Source organism: Acipenser ruthenus, chromosome 8 (assembly GCF_902713425.1).
Source record: "Acipenser ruthenus chromosome 8, fAciRut3.2 maternal haplotype, whole genome shotgun sequence".
Taxonomy (NCBI): Eukaryota; Metazoa; Chordata; class Actinopteri; order Acipenseriformes; family Acipenseridae; genus Acipenser; species Acipenser ruthenus.
In genome coordinates this window covers 15,265,543-15,281,155 of record NC_081196.1, presented here as the reverse complement: position 1 = coordinate 15,281,155, position 15,613 = coordinate 15,265,543, and the positions used below count along the sequence as shown (strand labels likewise).

The 15,613-nt window shown below is 47.8% G+C and overlaps 1 protein-coding gene across 1 annotated transcript; it reads right to left on the bottom strand.

Moving 5' to 3' along the window:
• Nucleotides 1-5,953: 5,953 nt before the first annotated feature.
• LOC117406245 (filaggrin-like) lies at nucleotides 5,954-15,351 on the bottom strand. The gene is made up of 16 exons (XM_059029603.1): nucleotides 10,578-15,351; nucleotides 10,370-10,491; nucleotides 10,047-10,272; nucleotides 9,853-9,974; nucleotides 9,483-9,678; nucleotides 9,285-9,406; nucleotides 9,101-9,200; nucleotides 8,781-8,903; nucleotides 8,464-8,636; nucleotides 8,148-8,245; nucleotides 7,856-7,983; nucleotides 7,425-7,605; nucleotides 6,865-7,009; nucleotides 6,636-6,711; nucleotides 6,323-6,457; nucleotides 5,954-6,107 (listed from the first exon to the last, which is right to left on the bottom strand). Exons 1-16 carry the CDS (start codon nucleotides 15,100-15,102, stop codon nucleotides 5,980-5,982), a joined length of 6,600 nt encoding a protein of 2,199 aa, XP_058885586.1. The 5' UTR covers nucleotides 15,103-15,351; the 3' UTR covers nucleotides 5,954-5,979.
• Between the last annotated feature and the right edge of the window lie 262 nt (nucleotides 15,352-15,613).

Below are 15,613 nucleotides of genomic sequence, written 5' to 3'. Positions count from 1 at the left end.
TATTAAAGATGCACAATTCCCTCCCTTGCAGTTACACGTCTTGAGCACAGAATAAACTGCTTCTATGAATGTATTATAAAAAGACAGTAAAAGAGTCATCTTTTCAGCTTCATAAAAAGCCAACATCCAAATACACACCAATTTTCTAATTTGGAGTTCATGTTCAATTTTAAATCGGATTATTATGCCATCCTGTGCACTGGCCTCCGCTGCAATCCAGAGACCATGAAATGTTATTTCTCCCCAGCCAGGTTTTCCCTTTCCTGGGCAGTGAAGAATATGCAACTCCAATCTCCCAGTCTGTCTTTTTACAACCAGTTCCCAGTAGTGCCGTCCAAAGTTGAACCCCTCACACCCCAGCACATACAAGGTGTCAAATCTCTTGGGACTGTACAGGGATTTCACAGGTTCATCTGTGTAGTGCACAACAGTTCGATTTTCTGATAAAATTAGATTTTTATTTGCAGTTCCAGGGTCTAAAGTGACAGTTGTTGCATCTATTGAGATAAAAAAAAAAAGTTGTGGTCAAGAGATCCAACATACATCCAATACACAAAGAAGCTACATTTATGAAGCAATATTGTAAGTGAAGTAGCTTAACATGAACCACATATGGTGGTATATGGAGTGTAACAGCTCCATTCCATTGGTTAATGCACAGTCCAGAGTTTGTAGGATACACAGACCGCCAGAGAGGGTCAAAGGTTAGCGTATATAGGAAGTAGAGGTTCGTTCAACGTTTGTATCAGAAGCAGCAAGAACAAATACAAGTTGCTTGAGAAATAACTACAGTGCGTGTTTCTTTACAACCCTGGAACCCTTGACACTACAGTATACATATAAAAATAACTGATTATGTGAATGTCTATTTTATTTATGAATTGTACCCTGTAGAAAGGCCAATGCAGCACTCCATGTGCGCCCCCGTAACTATAGCAGAGCTTAAATGTATTTATGTTTCATACTGTTGTAAGGAGCAGCAGGAGTAGGTCTAACTCTTGGGTGATCTTGTGTATGTTTAATGAGGAAGCAAAAAACTGAACTTACGGAATGTAACAACAAGGATAAATGGATACCCAGTAAAAATGCTTTTTAATCTGTATGGGACACTACCAGTGTCCACAAGGCCTGCTTTCTTATTAAGCAGGGCATACAGATGACTAAACAATGAAAGAATACAGTAAACAGATCCCTAGGACTATTATATTCTAAAAGGTATTGACAATGTCAACCCAGGGAACTTTTTTGACCTGAAAAAAGAAACAAGGACCAGGGGTCACAAATGGAGATTAGATAAAGGGGTATTCAGAACAGAAAATAGGAGGCATTTTTTTACACAGAGAATTGTGAGGGCCTGGAACCAACTCCCCAGTAATGTTGTTGAAGATGACACCCTGGGATCCTTCAAGAAGCTGCTTGATGAGATTCTGGGTTCAATAAGCTACTAACAACCAAACGAGCAAGATGGGCCGAATGGCCTCCTCTCATTTGTAAACTTTCTTATGTTCAGATATACAGTGCCTTGCATAAGTATTAACCTCCCTTGGACTTTTCCACATTTTGTAGTGTTACAACCTGGAATTAAAATGGATTTAATTAGGATTTTTTGTCACTGATCTACACAAAAGAGTCCATAATGTCCAAGTGAGGAAAATTATTTACAAATAAAAAACTGAAAAGTCTTGATTGCTTAAGTATTCACCTCCTTTGCTGTGTCACCCCTAAATAAGCTCTGGTGCAACCAATTGCCTTCAGAAGCCACATAATTAGTTGAATGAAGTCCACCTGTGTGCAATTAAAGTGTCACATGATCTCAGATTAAATACACCTGTTTCTGGAAGGCCCCAGTGTTTGTTAGAGAGCATATCTAAACAAACAGCATCATGAAGACCAAGGAGCTATCAAAACAAGGCCAGGATAAAGTTCTGGAGAAGCACCAATCAGGGTTGGGTTATAAAAAAATATCCCAAACTTTGAACATCCCCCGGAGCACCGTTAAATCCATTATTAAAAAATGGAAATAATATGGCACAACCGTGACTCTGCCTAGAGAAGGCCGTCCACCAAAACTCAGTGACAAGGTAAGGAGGGCATTAGTCAGAGAAGCAACCAAGAGGCCAATGGTAACTCTGAAGGAGCTTGAGAGATCCAAAGCTGAGATGGGAGAAACCATCCATGGGACAACTATAACCCGGACGCTCCACAAAGCTGGGCTTTATGGAAGAGTGGCGAGAAGAAAGCCATTGCTGGAAAAAACCCATATCAAATCCCGTTTGGATTTTGCCAAAAGGCATGTGGGAGACACAGCAAACATGTGGAAAAAGGTTCTCTGGTCTGATGAGACCAAAATTGAACTTTTTGGCCTTAGTGCAAAACACTACGTGTGGCGCAAAGCCAACACTGCTCATCACCCTGAGAACACCATCCCCACGGTGAAGCATGTGGTGGCAGTATCATGTTATGGGGATTCATCGGCAGGGACTGGGAAACTGGTCACGATTGAGGGCAAGACGAATGGAGCCAAATACAGGGACATTCTAGAGGAAAACCTGTTTCAGTCTGCAAGAGACCTGGGACTGGGGCGGGGGTTCACCTTCCAGCAGGACAATGACCCTAAACACACAGCCAAAGCTACACTGGAGTGGTTTAAAAACAAGAACCTGAATGTCTTAGAATGGCCCAGTCAAAGCACAGACCTCAATCCGATTGGGAATCTGTGGCAAGACTTGAAAATTGCTGTTCACCAACGGTCCCCATCCAACTTGACAGAGCTTGAGCAATTTTGCCAAGAAGAATGGGCAAAAATTGCAGGATCCAGATGTGCAAAGCTGGTAGAGACTTACCCAAAAAGACTCACAGCTGTAATTGCTGGCAAAGGTGCTTCTACCAAGTATTGACTCAGGGGGGTGAATACTTATGCAACCAACAAATGTCCTTTTTTTGTGTTTAATTAACTTTTGTGTCACAATAAAAAATATTTTGCACCTTCAAAGTGTTAAGTATGTTGTGTAAATCAAATGGTAAAAATCCCAATTAAATCCATTTTAATTCCAGGTTGTAACACTACAAAATGTGGAAAAGTCCAAGGGGGGTGAATACTTATGCAAGGCACTGTATTTCAGTGCAAAATGGAACCTGATTGCAACTGCAGCTTTAAACAGCTACAACCAGAACATTCCTGAAAAAAAGTGAGCATTAAAGTGATACAGTACTTGCATGACAAAAGGGCCTTCCTGACAGATGCAGTCGGGTCGGATTTAATGAAGGATGAAAGTTTTCCTTCGTCTGCGACTGTTTCATGAACAATCAGCTGTTGCTTCCTCAGTATGGAGTGAACTCTAAAAATAAAAGCGTGTTGGCATTTTCAAGACACTAATTATTCTTGAATAAAGATCTCAGATGAAGCAGATGGGTGGGTGAACACAATAAGTGCTGAGAAGACAGCCTCATCCCACCCAGTCTTCTGATCTACAATTCACTTTTTCATTTTGGAACCTGCAGAAAATCTGCGGTTTCTTTTAAAGACCAGGCTCGCTGTACCACCAAACAAAAGAATGCTCCCAGTGTACTGTAAATAATTATAATTCATGCATGAGAAATTAATGTTAAGGATTCTTCAATTCCAGTACATCTTGTGTACAGAAGTCACCCTGTGCATAGAACATATGGCACAACTCTTGTTTAATACTATTATTAGTACAATCTTTGTTTTTTGTGATTTAAAATAAGCTAATAAGTTGTGTGCAGGGAGGCTCATCTTCTAAAATAAATAATTTGAACAGAACTCGTGTGTACCGACCCCCCCCCCCCCCCCACACTTTTGGCAAGTTGCCAGACGAGGGGTAAGTGACAAGTTTTATTTGAACTTCAGCCCAACCCTTTACGCTGTAGGGGACGCGGATCCAAAAATGTTAGTATTGCTGTAAAGAACCTTAAGGACCAGTCTTCCAAATTTTGTGAAAAACTTTTGGTTTGAAGTCCCGCCCCTACTTGTCATTAACCCTTTCTGAAATTTGAGTTTTTGGTATTTCTATCGAGTGGGGGGGCTACCAAAAAAAATATCACCCAAAGATATTTTTGAATAGATGTTGAGATCTGCAAGAATCAAACAAAACATTTTGGTATCTGCAGATTTTGGATTTTTGAAGTTGCATTTGAGCATTGCTTATGGCCACTTTGGTGAGGCTAAAGTACCATAGTTCTAACCGAGCAGCTGTTATTCTTCAACATCGCATTGTCTGGGGTTAGATCTAGAGAAAAGTGACAGGGTGTGCTTCCAGTGGCACTAGCGACAAATTTGAAACTAGCAAAACTTCACTTGGACCACCAGAGATATTAGTTAAGTGATAATCAGCGTTGCAATAAAATTGTAAGAATTGACGTATGGATAGGGGGTGGTGCATACAACCCCAATGATTAATCTTGTAATTTCATCAAATGTTAGAACATTCTGATCTTAAGCATTTTAGTAAGATAAAAGTATGGAGCCAGTTTCCAGAAATAACAGTATCCAAATTTAATATTCAAAATAGTGCTCTATAAAGGCCCTAATGTCACAGTTCACTTCCAAATGAATTTACAACAGCAACCAAAGATCAGATTAACTTTTACATTACCATAGCTTTAATCATTTGCTTTGTTTTGGGAGAAAGCACTGTGTAACTGCACAATAATAAAGACTGACTGATTTGCCATGCAATTTGTCATTGACAATTGTATGTTGTTGGGAAAAGGTTCTCTCAATTGCCAGAATGACTATTTAAAGCAGTTGTGTTTGAAACTTTAGCATTAAACAGTTTCCATTTCCAATCACTTTTTATGAACTACTGCAATATTTGTATACATGTACAAGACTAAAGGAGTACATAATTGATTTATATGGAAAACTCTGTAAATATTAAATCCAATATGAACATATTTTTAGCTCAGGACACCCGTCATCAGGTTGTGTTATCTGGAAGGTAACAACTCCTGCATTGCCTATTATAGTTAAAGCATGCACGTACAGAGCTGATCCGAGTCACACACATTAGCGCTAGCCAATAGGACCAGACATGGAACACTTGAATACGTATCAGAATGCAAGCATTAAACAAAAGACAGAAAATGGGCTAGAGAGCTACAAAGCTTTTACCATTTCAAAATAAACAGGATTTAAGAGATTCATTATAAAAGGAGGAGCTGCAGAGCAGTCTACATGGATACTTCAGTCTACACCAAATTCCGCCGATGGCTACATTTTTTGGAAACGCAGGCCTCGGCAGACAGACCAGTAGTTCGTAGTTGAAATCTCATCTACTGCAGAACAATGTAGTACCACTACCAGTAAGTGAACCGGTGCACGTTGTAGACAATCCTGCAACTCCGGCAGTCTGCTTCAGGTCACTACTCAAGCGCCACTGTGCAGGCGCTAAACTGGTACAGTTCAACAGCCACAACTTGTTCTTTACAGTCTTCAGCAGCACAGTGCCCATCTCCACATTCCTGTCATTGAGTGCAAGTTTATTAACCTGACACCACACCAGTGTCAAGATGAGCTTTGCCCCTTTCTACACCATCTGGTGTCACACCGTGGAGTATACTACATGTGTATGCCACCATCTTGTTTTGACAAACTTTGACTGGAATAACTTTGTTAACTTAAAGACTCAGGTATATGAAGTAGCCAGAAAGTGTCAGGTCATTGTTCCTTTTGACAAATTCACCTACACCCAAAACAGACCTGAGAAACCCCACACTCCAGTTGAAGGTGCCCATATACAGATGATTTCACCATATGACACTGCTGAATTGCATAGCAAGCCAAAGTTTCTGGTATTCCAGCAAGTACATGAACTGTACAAAAGCAGTTTACAATTAATGAATGGCCCCTCAGGAAGTGAATAGTGAAGTTTCTCCAATTCTACTCGATTGTCAATGCCTCCTCCCCCCATGTGAATAACACAAGACAGAATTTCAAACAAGTTATGTTTATTCAAGTTAGACTGCTTCTCCAGGATCTGACAATTTCCAGACAACCCATTTCTTGAGGAAGAGTATTACAACAGATACCGAGACCAGCAAACCAAGCAGCCCCAGGAGACCATGGAAGTGCGTCCAGTGCTTCTCTGCAAGAGGAAGAAAAAGATAGATTTGGTGGCAAGCAAGAGATTTTGGTGCTCAAATGAGGTGTCAGGCACTTTACCCAGACCTAGATACCAGTCAATTTGGAGTTGCTTTTGAACTTTGGCCCAAGCCAAAAACAAGATAACCTCCATCTTTAAGGGAACGATACATGAAAGGATTAGTACTGCTTTAACACACCATCTCAGAAATCACTTACCCGTTTGTTCATGGAGCACATTCTCATCCAAAATGAAGGTTCCTTCACCATGAGCAGCTCGCTTGACTACATTCCCAGGACAAGGCTGTCCTGCACAGCGCCCTCCCACACCAAGATCTACTGGAACAGGCATATCTGTGGAAGGAGTCATCTGGAATAACTAAAACAGCATTTTATCAAGTGGTATAACTATTGTCCAAATTAGTTAACCAGGGGAGCAGAATTTAAATACTCCAGGGAAAGTCTCTGAAATGCATACGATGGAAGACTTCATGCTGCAATAATTGAAGGTTTAACCTAAAATGGAACATACCTCTCCCATCAAAGCATCCTTCATTACAAACACTGCGTTTTGGGGAACACACTTCAGTTGAACACATAAAATAGATCTAAATAGTAAAAAAAAAATTAAAAAAAAGTTAGATAGAGCAACTGTAGATCTGCAAGTCTAAAATATACTATTTGTGACTCAGCATTTGGAGGCAAGCTTGAGTATAAAATTAGACCAAAAAAAACAAAAAAAAAACAAAAAAGATACTCACATCCTCATCCAAATGCTGCTTGGTCTTGTAGTCCAGGAACTGGAAGCTTTGTATTTCAAAGCGTCGAGTGTGCTTGGATACAGGCATGTTATCGTATTCGACATGGAGGCCAGCAGCACTGCTGTAATCCAGGATGTTTGGACAACTGTGGGGTAGGTATTTCAGAATGGAGGAGTCAGACACTTGCCAACTGGGAGGATTTAAGTTAAATGACAGCCGTACTATAACTGATTATCTGTGACAACCTAAAAAGCTGGCATTTGTTACAGCAACTTGCAAAAAAAGATTTCCATCTTTTAATCTCTGGTTAATGGGCCATTCACTGAAGCAGTTGCTAAAATTACAATCCTACATGAACATCTCAAATACAAAACGTTATGGTGTAGCTGGTGAGTGGGTAAGTGTCTGAAGGGTTGAGTTCAGAAGGAAAGAGAAAAAGGTCAGCCATTTGGTTACTGGTCATATCTGGCAGAAGCTGTTGGACAAAGCCCTGGAAATGTTGCTTTGTCACAAAATAGAGAAAATCAGGATTAACACCATCAATGATGCAGGATACTCACCCTTCATAGAGGATCACCCAGGCAGCTTGAGAGGACTGGGGATAGGCGATGCAGTAGTGGACCAGCAGAACTACATTGGGGTCAGGAGGGTTCATAAGCTGCACTTCCAGATACACCTTGCTTCCAAGCAAGAAGCTCAGGGGCAGATGGGACAGTGGGTGGAAAGTTGTGTAGCTGGCATCTGTAAGAGAGATAAGTGCGGTAGAATAACCAGGACTCCAGGTATTGCATGTACTTCAGTGTCAACACAACCCATTGAAAGAAAAAGAGACTCCACAGCCAGATCCACATCTGGCAGTCATGGGACTGATGCTCAACATAGGCCTAGTTCCACAAGACTAAATGGGAGAAGTTATACCAAAAGACATTACCATTGTCACATCATGTATACCATAACCTTTTCTCAACATTTATAAAATTAGTTCAATTACCTGCGGCAATCCTTAACCTAACCCCAAGTGAGCCAAAAGCCAAGGCTGCTGATGGAGGCGGTGGATTCACCACCAAGTAACCAGTGCTGGCCAAACTTCCTTTAGAATAGCGACATTCCACCTGGAGGCTGCAGTGCAGAGAGGAGACAGTGAAGACAAAGAATCAATTGAGTTGACCGTTAGCACAGAGTTCCCCATTTCAGTGCAACCAGCAATGTATGCTGCAAAATAAGTTTCCTTTTCAGCAAGAGGGTTAGCTGGCTGCCTGTTCCCAGCCACTGAAAGATATTACCGGTAAGAGCGGTCTCTGGTAATTTCTCCATACACCTGCCCGGTCCCTCGAACCATGCCATGAACTTCAGCAAGATAGATTGTAGTCTCTGCCACCATCTGCACAAGAAAGCGTGGAGGTGAGAACACTGTAGCCGATAAAAGTAATGCAATCCAGTGGGTCAGCCCAAAACCACTGGTATTCCATCAGATTACCACACCACCCCTTAAACATCTGGCTATAAAATATGGACTGTAATGCCCCAAAGTCCTAATACTACGTTTGTAGTAACAAAAGCAGCGTCAAAATTGCAATACCCATAGGAGAATTAACTTACAAAGACATGTGTCCCACAGCCAGTCACTGGGAATTTGAAGATAGCAAAGTCTGGAGTACAGATTACAGGGGCACAGGATTGGTTTCCTGCAATTACTAGACTACCAGGATCTATTTCAGGCTTGGTTGAGGTGCGGTAAACTGCAAATACAAAATGCCCATCTGCTGTGCATGCTGAAAAAGTAGAAGCAGAGAAATGGCTATATTAAATACAAAAAACATGCAATAGTGAAACTTGTAGGAAATCTGTTGAGTTGAAGGACCATTGTCCTTCTCATTAGATGAGCAGTGCTATATCAAAGTAAAACCAAGCCATACCATCCAAAGGATAGTAACACTGGGAAGTTGTTGCATCCACACAACATCCATTGGCCACACAGAGTTGTGGATCAGCATTAGGTGGACCACAAGCAACCTGCTGACTTCTTGGTATCTTGCAACCTGCAAAACATTAAACTTAAAAGGTTTGTTGTATAGGGGAGACCCTGTAGTTTAGGTTGTGATATCTCTGGTAGGTAAATCCTCAATTTACAAGGAGGCACATATTGTAGTCAAGTCAATGCAAAATGGTGCAGCAACAGCATAGCACTCCTGCATTAGGAATGGCTTAAAGAACTGTCCCGTGAATAAAAACTTACCCTCACGTGGTACTAGACCAGGAACAGGACACTTGGCATGTATATCTCCATGCTGCCCAGTAAGAGTGGTGTAAAGGACTCTCAGGATATAGAAGTTGTTCTACAAACAGAAATGGATCATTGACAGGATTTTGATCACTTTTAATACAAATGGGTATGAAATCTGCAATTGCCCTCAGCTTACCAGTATCTTGACATTACAGGCATTGTAGGGGGCAGTCAAGATGTTCTTGCCATTTCCCCTCACCAAACTGTAGCCACAAATCTTGGGAGCACTGGCAACAGCTACCAAGTTATTGGATTCATCTACAACAAATGCCACATTTAGGAGCATGTTTCCCCATTTCAAGCATCCAAATGACCAAGTAACAATCCCACTCACCCATTAATTGGATATCTTCTAGAAGTCCCCCAGGAAGCTCCACTGTCATGCAAGTATCACTGCAGATGACAGACACCCCAAAGGGAGGGAGTGGCGATATTGTTGGTAGGGCTGAGCTGGTTGGACATTTCATGCACACATAGCCAAACACCCCCTCAGTGGTGGTATAGTGTAGGGTCAGGACATAATTCTTATTCTGCAGAGGAAGGAGGGAGGAGTTTGGACAAGATGCTAGGAGTAAGTCACCAGAAAATAATTATTCAAGCATATCTAAAATATGATGCATCAGATAATCTGCTGACAACTATAAAACAAGGGGCCTCTTATCACCAATAGAGAAACTGAAGTTTTTTCTGAAAAGGAATCTTACCAATATTTTAACATCACAGGTTGTGTAGGGGGTTATGAAGATGTTCCTTCCTTCACCCTCTACCAGACTATAGTTGCAGTACTTGGGGGCATCTTTGACAGGAACCAGCTTATTGGATTGATCTACATAGAGATGGTACCACACATTAAAACTCCCCTCAATTCAAACAAAGAAATAACCCACACACAACCTACCTATTAGTAAGACTTCTTCCAGGGGTCCCGGAGGGAGCACCACCATCATGGTAGAGGCTCTGCAGATAGTAGTTGCAATAGGCACTGGTTCTGTTGGCTTCCTAGTGGTGGAAGTAGGTGAAGGGGCCTCTGTTGGTTCTCCAGCACTGGTGGGACATTTCATCAGCACATACCCTTTTTCTCCACCAGTTGTCAGATACCATAGCTTCAAAACATAGTTTTTATTCTACAACAAAGAAAACATTATTATAGTATACCCAATGGATTGTCATGCTTTTAATTGGCATCACACAAGATGCTGGATATCTGATCAAAAGGATTACCAGTATCCTGACATCACAGGCTGTGTAGGGTGTTATGAAGAAGTTCCTTCCGATTCCCTGAAACAAGGTGTAGTTGCAGTACTCAGGAGCATCAATGACAGCTACCCACTGGTTGGATTTATCTACAAAGAAAAAGGGAAGGCTGTAATAAGGACCCCTAGGTGTCAGACATTATGCCTCTCCAATATCTACCAAAAGTTTAGCTCACCTAGAAACAGGACACGTTTTAGAAGTTCCTTAGGCAGCTCCAACACCATACTAGAAGCTCTGCAGACAACAGATGTAGGGGCCTTTGTTACCTCCGAAGCACTGGTTTCAGTCTTCTCAGTTGGCTTCCTAGTGATGGTTCTTGTCGTCCTGGTTGCATCCCCAGAGCCTCTTCTCGTCGTCCTGGTTGCATCCCCAGAGCCTCTTCTCGTCGTCCTGGTTGCATTCCCAGGAGTGCGTGTCGTCCTGGTTGCATCCCCAGAGCCCCTGCGTGTCGTCCTGGTTGCATCCCCAGAGCCCCTTCGTGTTGTTCTGGTTGCATCCCCAGAGCCTCTTCTCGTCGTCCTGGTTGCATCCCCAGAGCCCCTTCGTGTCGATCTGGTTGCATTCCCAGAGCCTCTTCTCGTCGTCCTGGTTGCATCCCCAGAGCCTCTTCTCGTCGTCCTGGTTGCATCCCCGGAGCCTCTTCTCGTCGTCCTGGTTGTATGCCCAGAGCCTCTTCTCGTCGTCCTGGTTGCATGCCCAGGAGTGCGTGTCGTCCTGGTTGCATCCCCAGAGCCCCTGCGTGTCGTCCTGGTTGCATCCCCAGAGCCCCTTCGTGTCGTCCTGGTTGCATTCCCAGAGCCTCTTCTCGTCGTCCTGGTTGCATCCCCAGAGCCTCTTCTCGTCGTCCTGGTTGCATGCCCAGAGCCTCTTCTCGTCGTCCTGGTTGCATGCCCAGAGCCTCTTCTCGTCGTCCTGGTTGCATGCCCAGAGCCTCTTCTCGTCGTCCTGGTTGCATGCCCAGAGCCCCTGCGTGTCGTCCTGGTTGCATCCCCAGAGCCCCTTCGTGTCGATCTGGTTGCATCCCCAGAGCCCCTTCTCGTCGTCCTGGTTGCATCCCCAGAGCCCCTTCTCGTCGTCCTGGTTGCATCCCCAGAGCCCCTTCTCGTCGTCCTGGTTGCATCCCCAGAGCCTCTTCTCGTCGTCCTGGTTGCATCCCCAGAGCCTCTTCTCGTCGTCCTGGTTGCATTCCCAGGAGTGTGTGTCGTCCTGGTTGCATCCCCAGAGCCCCTGCGTGTCGTCCTGGTTGCATCCCCAGAGCCCCTTCGTGTCGTCCTGGTTGCATCCCCAGAGCCTCTTCGTGTTGTCCTGGTTGCATTCCCAGGAGTGCGTGTCGTCCAGGTTGCATCCCCAGAGCCCCTGCGTGTCGTCCTGGTTGTATCCCCAGAGCCCCTTCGTGTCGTCCTGGTTGCAATCCCAGAGCCCCTTCTCGTCGTCCTGGTTGCATCCCCAGAGCCTCTTCTCGTCGTCCTGGTTGCATGCCCAGAGCCTCTTCTCGTCGTCCTGGTTGCATGCCCAGAGCCTCTTCTCGTCGTCCTGGTTGCATGCCCAGAGCCTCTTCTCGTCGTCCTGGTTGCATGCCCAGAGCCTCTTCTCGTCGTCCTGGTTGCATGCCCAGAGCCCCTGCGTGTCGTCCTGGTTGCATCCCCAGAGCCCCTTCGTGTCGATCTGGTTGCATCCCCAGAGCCTCTTCTCGTCGTCCTGGTTGCATGCCCAGAGCCTCTTCTCGTCGTCCTGGTTGCATGCCCAGAGCCTCTTCTCGTCGTCCTGGTTGCATGCCCAGAGCCCCTGCGTGTCGTCCTGGTTGCATCCCCAGAGCCCCTTCGTGTCGTCCTGGTTGCATCCCCAGAGCCTCTTCGTGTTGTCCTGGTTGCATTCCCAGGAGTGTGCGTCGTCCTGGTTGCATCCCCAGAGCCCCTTCTCGTCGTCCTGGTTGCATCCCCAGAGCCTCTTCTCGTCGTGTCGGTTGCATCCCTAGAGCCTCTTCTCGTCGTCCTGGTTGCATCCCCAGAGCCTCTTCTCGTCGTCCTGGTTGCATTCCCAGAGCCTCTTCGTGTTGACCTGGTTGCATCCCCAGAGCCTCTTCTCGTCGTCCTGGTTGCATCCCCAGAGCCTCTTCGTGTTGTCCTGGTTGCATTCCCAGGAGTGCGTGTCGTCCTGGTTGCATCCCCAGAGCCTCTTCTCGTCGTCCTGGTTGCATCCCCAGAGCCTCTTCTCGTTGTCCTGGTTGCATCCCCAGAGCGTCTTAGTGTTGTCCTGGTTGCATCCCCAGAGCGTCTTAGTGTTGTCCTGGTTGCATCCCCAGAGCGTCTTCGTGTTGTCCTGGTTGCATTCCCAGGAGTGCGTGTCGTCCTGGTTGCATCCCCAGAGCCTCTTCTCGTCGTCCTGGTTGCATCCCCAGAGCCTCTTCTCGTCGTCCTGATTGCATCCCCAGAGCCTCTTCTCGTCGTCCTGGTTGCATCCCCAGAGCCTCTTCGTGTTGTCCTGGTTGCATTCCCAGGAGTGCGTGTCATCCTGGTTGCATCCCCAGAGCCCCTTCTCGTCGTCCTGGTTGCATCCCCAGAGCCTCTTCTCGTCGTCCTGGTTGCATCCCCAGAGCGTCTTAGTGTTGTCCTGGTTGCATCCCCAAAGCGTCTTCGTGTTGTCCTGGTTGCATTCCCAGGAGTGCGTGTCGTCCTGGTTGCATCCCCAGAGCCTCTTCTCGTCGTCCTGGTTGCATCCCCAGAGCCTCTTCTCGTCGTCCTGATTGCATCCCCAGAGCCTCTTCTCGTCGTCCTGGTTGCATCCCCAGAGCCTCTTCGTGTTGTCCTGGTTGCATTCCCAGGAGTGCGTGTCGTCCTGGTTGCATCCCCAGAGCCTCTTCTCGTCGTCCTGGTTGCATCCCCAGAGCCTCTTCTCGTCGTCCTGGTTGCATCCCCAGAGCCCCTTCTCGTCGTCCTGGTTGCATCCCCAGAGCCTCTTCTCGTCGTCCTGGTTGCATCCCCAGAGCCTCTTCTCGTCGTCCTGGTTGCATCCCCAGAGCCTCTTCTCGTCGTCCTGGTTGCATCCCCAGAGCCTCTTCGTGTTGTCCTGGTTGCATTCCCAGGAGTGCGTGTCGTCCTGGTTGCATCCCCAGAGCCCCTTCTCGTCGTCCCGGTTGCATCCCCAGAGCCCCTGCGTGTCGTCCCGGTTGCATCCCCAGAGCCCCTTCGTGTCGTCCCGGTTGCATCCCCAGAGCCCCTTCTCGTCGTGTCGGTTGCATCCCCAGAGCCTCTTCTCGTCGTGTCGGTTGCATCCCCAGAGCCTCTTCTCGTCGTGTCGGTTGCATCCCCAGAGCCTCTGCGGGTCGTGTCGGTTGCATCCCCAGAGCCCCTGCGGGTCGTGTCGGTTGCATCCCCAGAGCCTCTGCGGGTTGTGTCAGTTGCATCCCCAGAGCCTCTTCTCGTCGTGTCGGTTGCATCCCCAGAGCCTCTGCGGGTCGTGTCGGTTGCATCCCAAGAGCCCCTGCGGGTCGTGTCGGTTGCATCCCCAGAGCCTCTTCTCGTCGTCCTGGTTGCATCCCCAGAGCCTCTTCTCGTTGTCCTGGTTGCATCCCCAGAGCGTCTTAGTGTTGTCCTGGTTGCATCCCCAGAGTGTCTTAGTGTTGTCCTGGTTGCATCCCCAGAGCGTCTTCGTGTTGTCCTGGTTGCATTCCCAGGAGTGTGTGTCGTCCTGGTTGCATCCCCAGAGCCCCTTCTCGTCGTCCTGGTTGCATCCCCAGAGCCTCTTCGTGTTGTCCTGGTTGCATTCCCAGGAGTGCGTGTCGTCCTGGTTGCATCCCCAGAGCCTCTTCTCGTCGTCCTGGTTGCATCCCCAGAGCCTCTTCTCGTCGTCCTGGTTGCATCCCCAGAGCCTCTTCGTGTTGTCCTGGTTGCATTCCCAGGAGTGCGTGTCATCCTGGTTGCATCCCCAGAGCCCCTTCTCGTCGTCCTGGTTGCATCCCCAGAGCCTCTTCTCGTCGTCCTGGTTGCATCCCCAGAGCCTCTTCGTGTTGTCCTGGTTGCATTCCCAGGAGTGCGTGTCATCCTGGTTGCATCCCCAGAGCCCCTTCTCGTCGTCCCGGTTGCATCCTCAGAGCCCCTGCGTGTCGTCCCGGTTCCATCCCCAGAGCCCCTTCGTGTCGTCCCGGTTGCATCCCCAGAGCCCCTTCTCGTCGTGTCGGTTGCATCCCCAGAGCCTCTTCTCGTCGTGTCGGTTGCATCCCCAGAGCCTCTGCGGGTCGTGTCGGTTGCATCCCCAGAGCCCCTGCGGGTCGTGTCGTTTGCATCCCCAGAGCCTCTGCGGGTTGTGTCAGTTGCATCCCCAGAGCCTCTTCTCGTCGTGTCGGTTGCATCCCCAGAGCCTCTGCGGGTCGTGTCGGTTGCATCACCAGAGCCCCTGCGGGTCGTGTCGGTTGCATCCCCAGAGCCTCTTCTCGTCGTGTCGGTTGCATCCCCAGAGCCTCTTCTCGTCGTGTCGGTTGCATCCCCAGAGCCTCTTCTCGTCGTGTCGGTTGGATCCCCAGAGCCCCTGCGGGTCGTGTCGGTTGCATCCCCAGAGCCCCTGCGGGTCGTGTCGGTTGCATCCCCAGAGCCTCTGCGGGTCGTGTCGGTTGCATCCCCAGAGCCCCTGCGGGTCGTGTCGGTTGCATCCCCAGAGCCCCTGCGGGTCGTGTAGGTTGCATCCCCAGAGCCCCTGCGGGTCATGTCGGTTGCATCCCCAGAGCCTCTTCTCGTCGTGTCGGTTGCATCCCCAGAGCCCCTGCGGGTCGTGTCGGTTGCATCCCCAGAGCCCCTTCTCGTCGTGTCGGTTGCATCCCCAGAGCCCCTGCGGGTCGTGTCGGTTGCATCCCCAGAGCCTCTTCTCGTCGTGTCGGTTGCATCCCCAGAGCCTCTTCTCGTCGTGTCGGTTGCATCCCCAGAGCCCCTGCGCGTCGTGTCGGTTGCATCCCCAGAGCCCCTGCGGGTCGTGTCGGTTGCATCCCCAGAGCCCCTGCGGGTCGTGTCGGTTGCATCCCCAGAGCCCCTGCGGGTCGTGTCGGTTGCATCCCCAGAGCCCCTGCGGGTCGTGTCGGTTGCATCCCCAGAGCCTCTTCTCGTCGTGTCGGTTGCATCCCCAGAGCCTCTTCTCGTCGTGTCGGTTGCATCCCCAGAGCCCCTGCGGGTCGTGTCGGTTGCATCCCCAGAGCCCCTGCGGGTCGTGTCGGTTGCATCCCCA

What these genes read in the sequence shown, in the direction of transcription:
- LOC117406245 (XM_059029603.1), bottom strand. Translation starts at nt 15,102, where the DNA reads ATGACCCGCAGGGGCTCTGGGGATGCAACCTACACGACCCGCAGGGGC. An exon ending in GGAAGAAGTCTTACTAATAG is followed by an intron (nt 9,975 to 10,046) that starts GTAGGTTGTGTG and finishes ATCTCTATGTAG; the next exon opens with ATCAATCCAATAAGCTGGTT. An exon ending in CCTGTAATGTCAAGATACTG is followed by an intron (nt 9,201 to 9,284) that starts GTAAGCTGAGGG and finishes TTCTGTTTGTAG; the next exon opens with AACAACTTCTATATCCTGAG.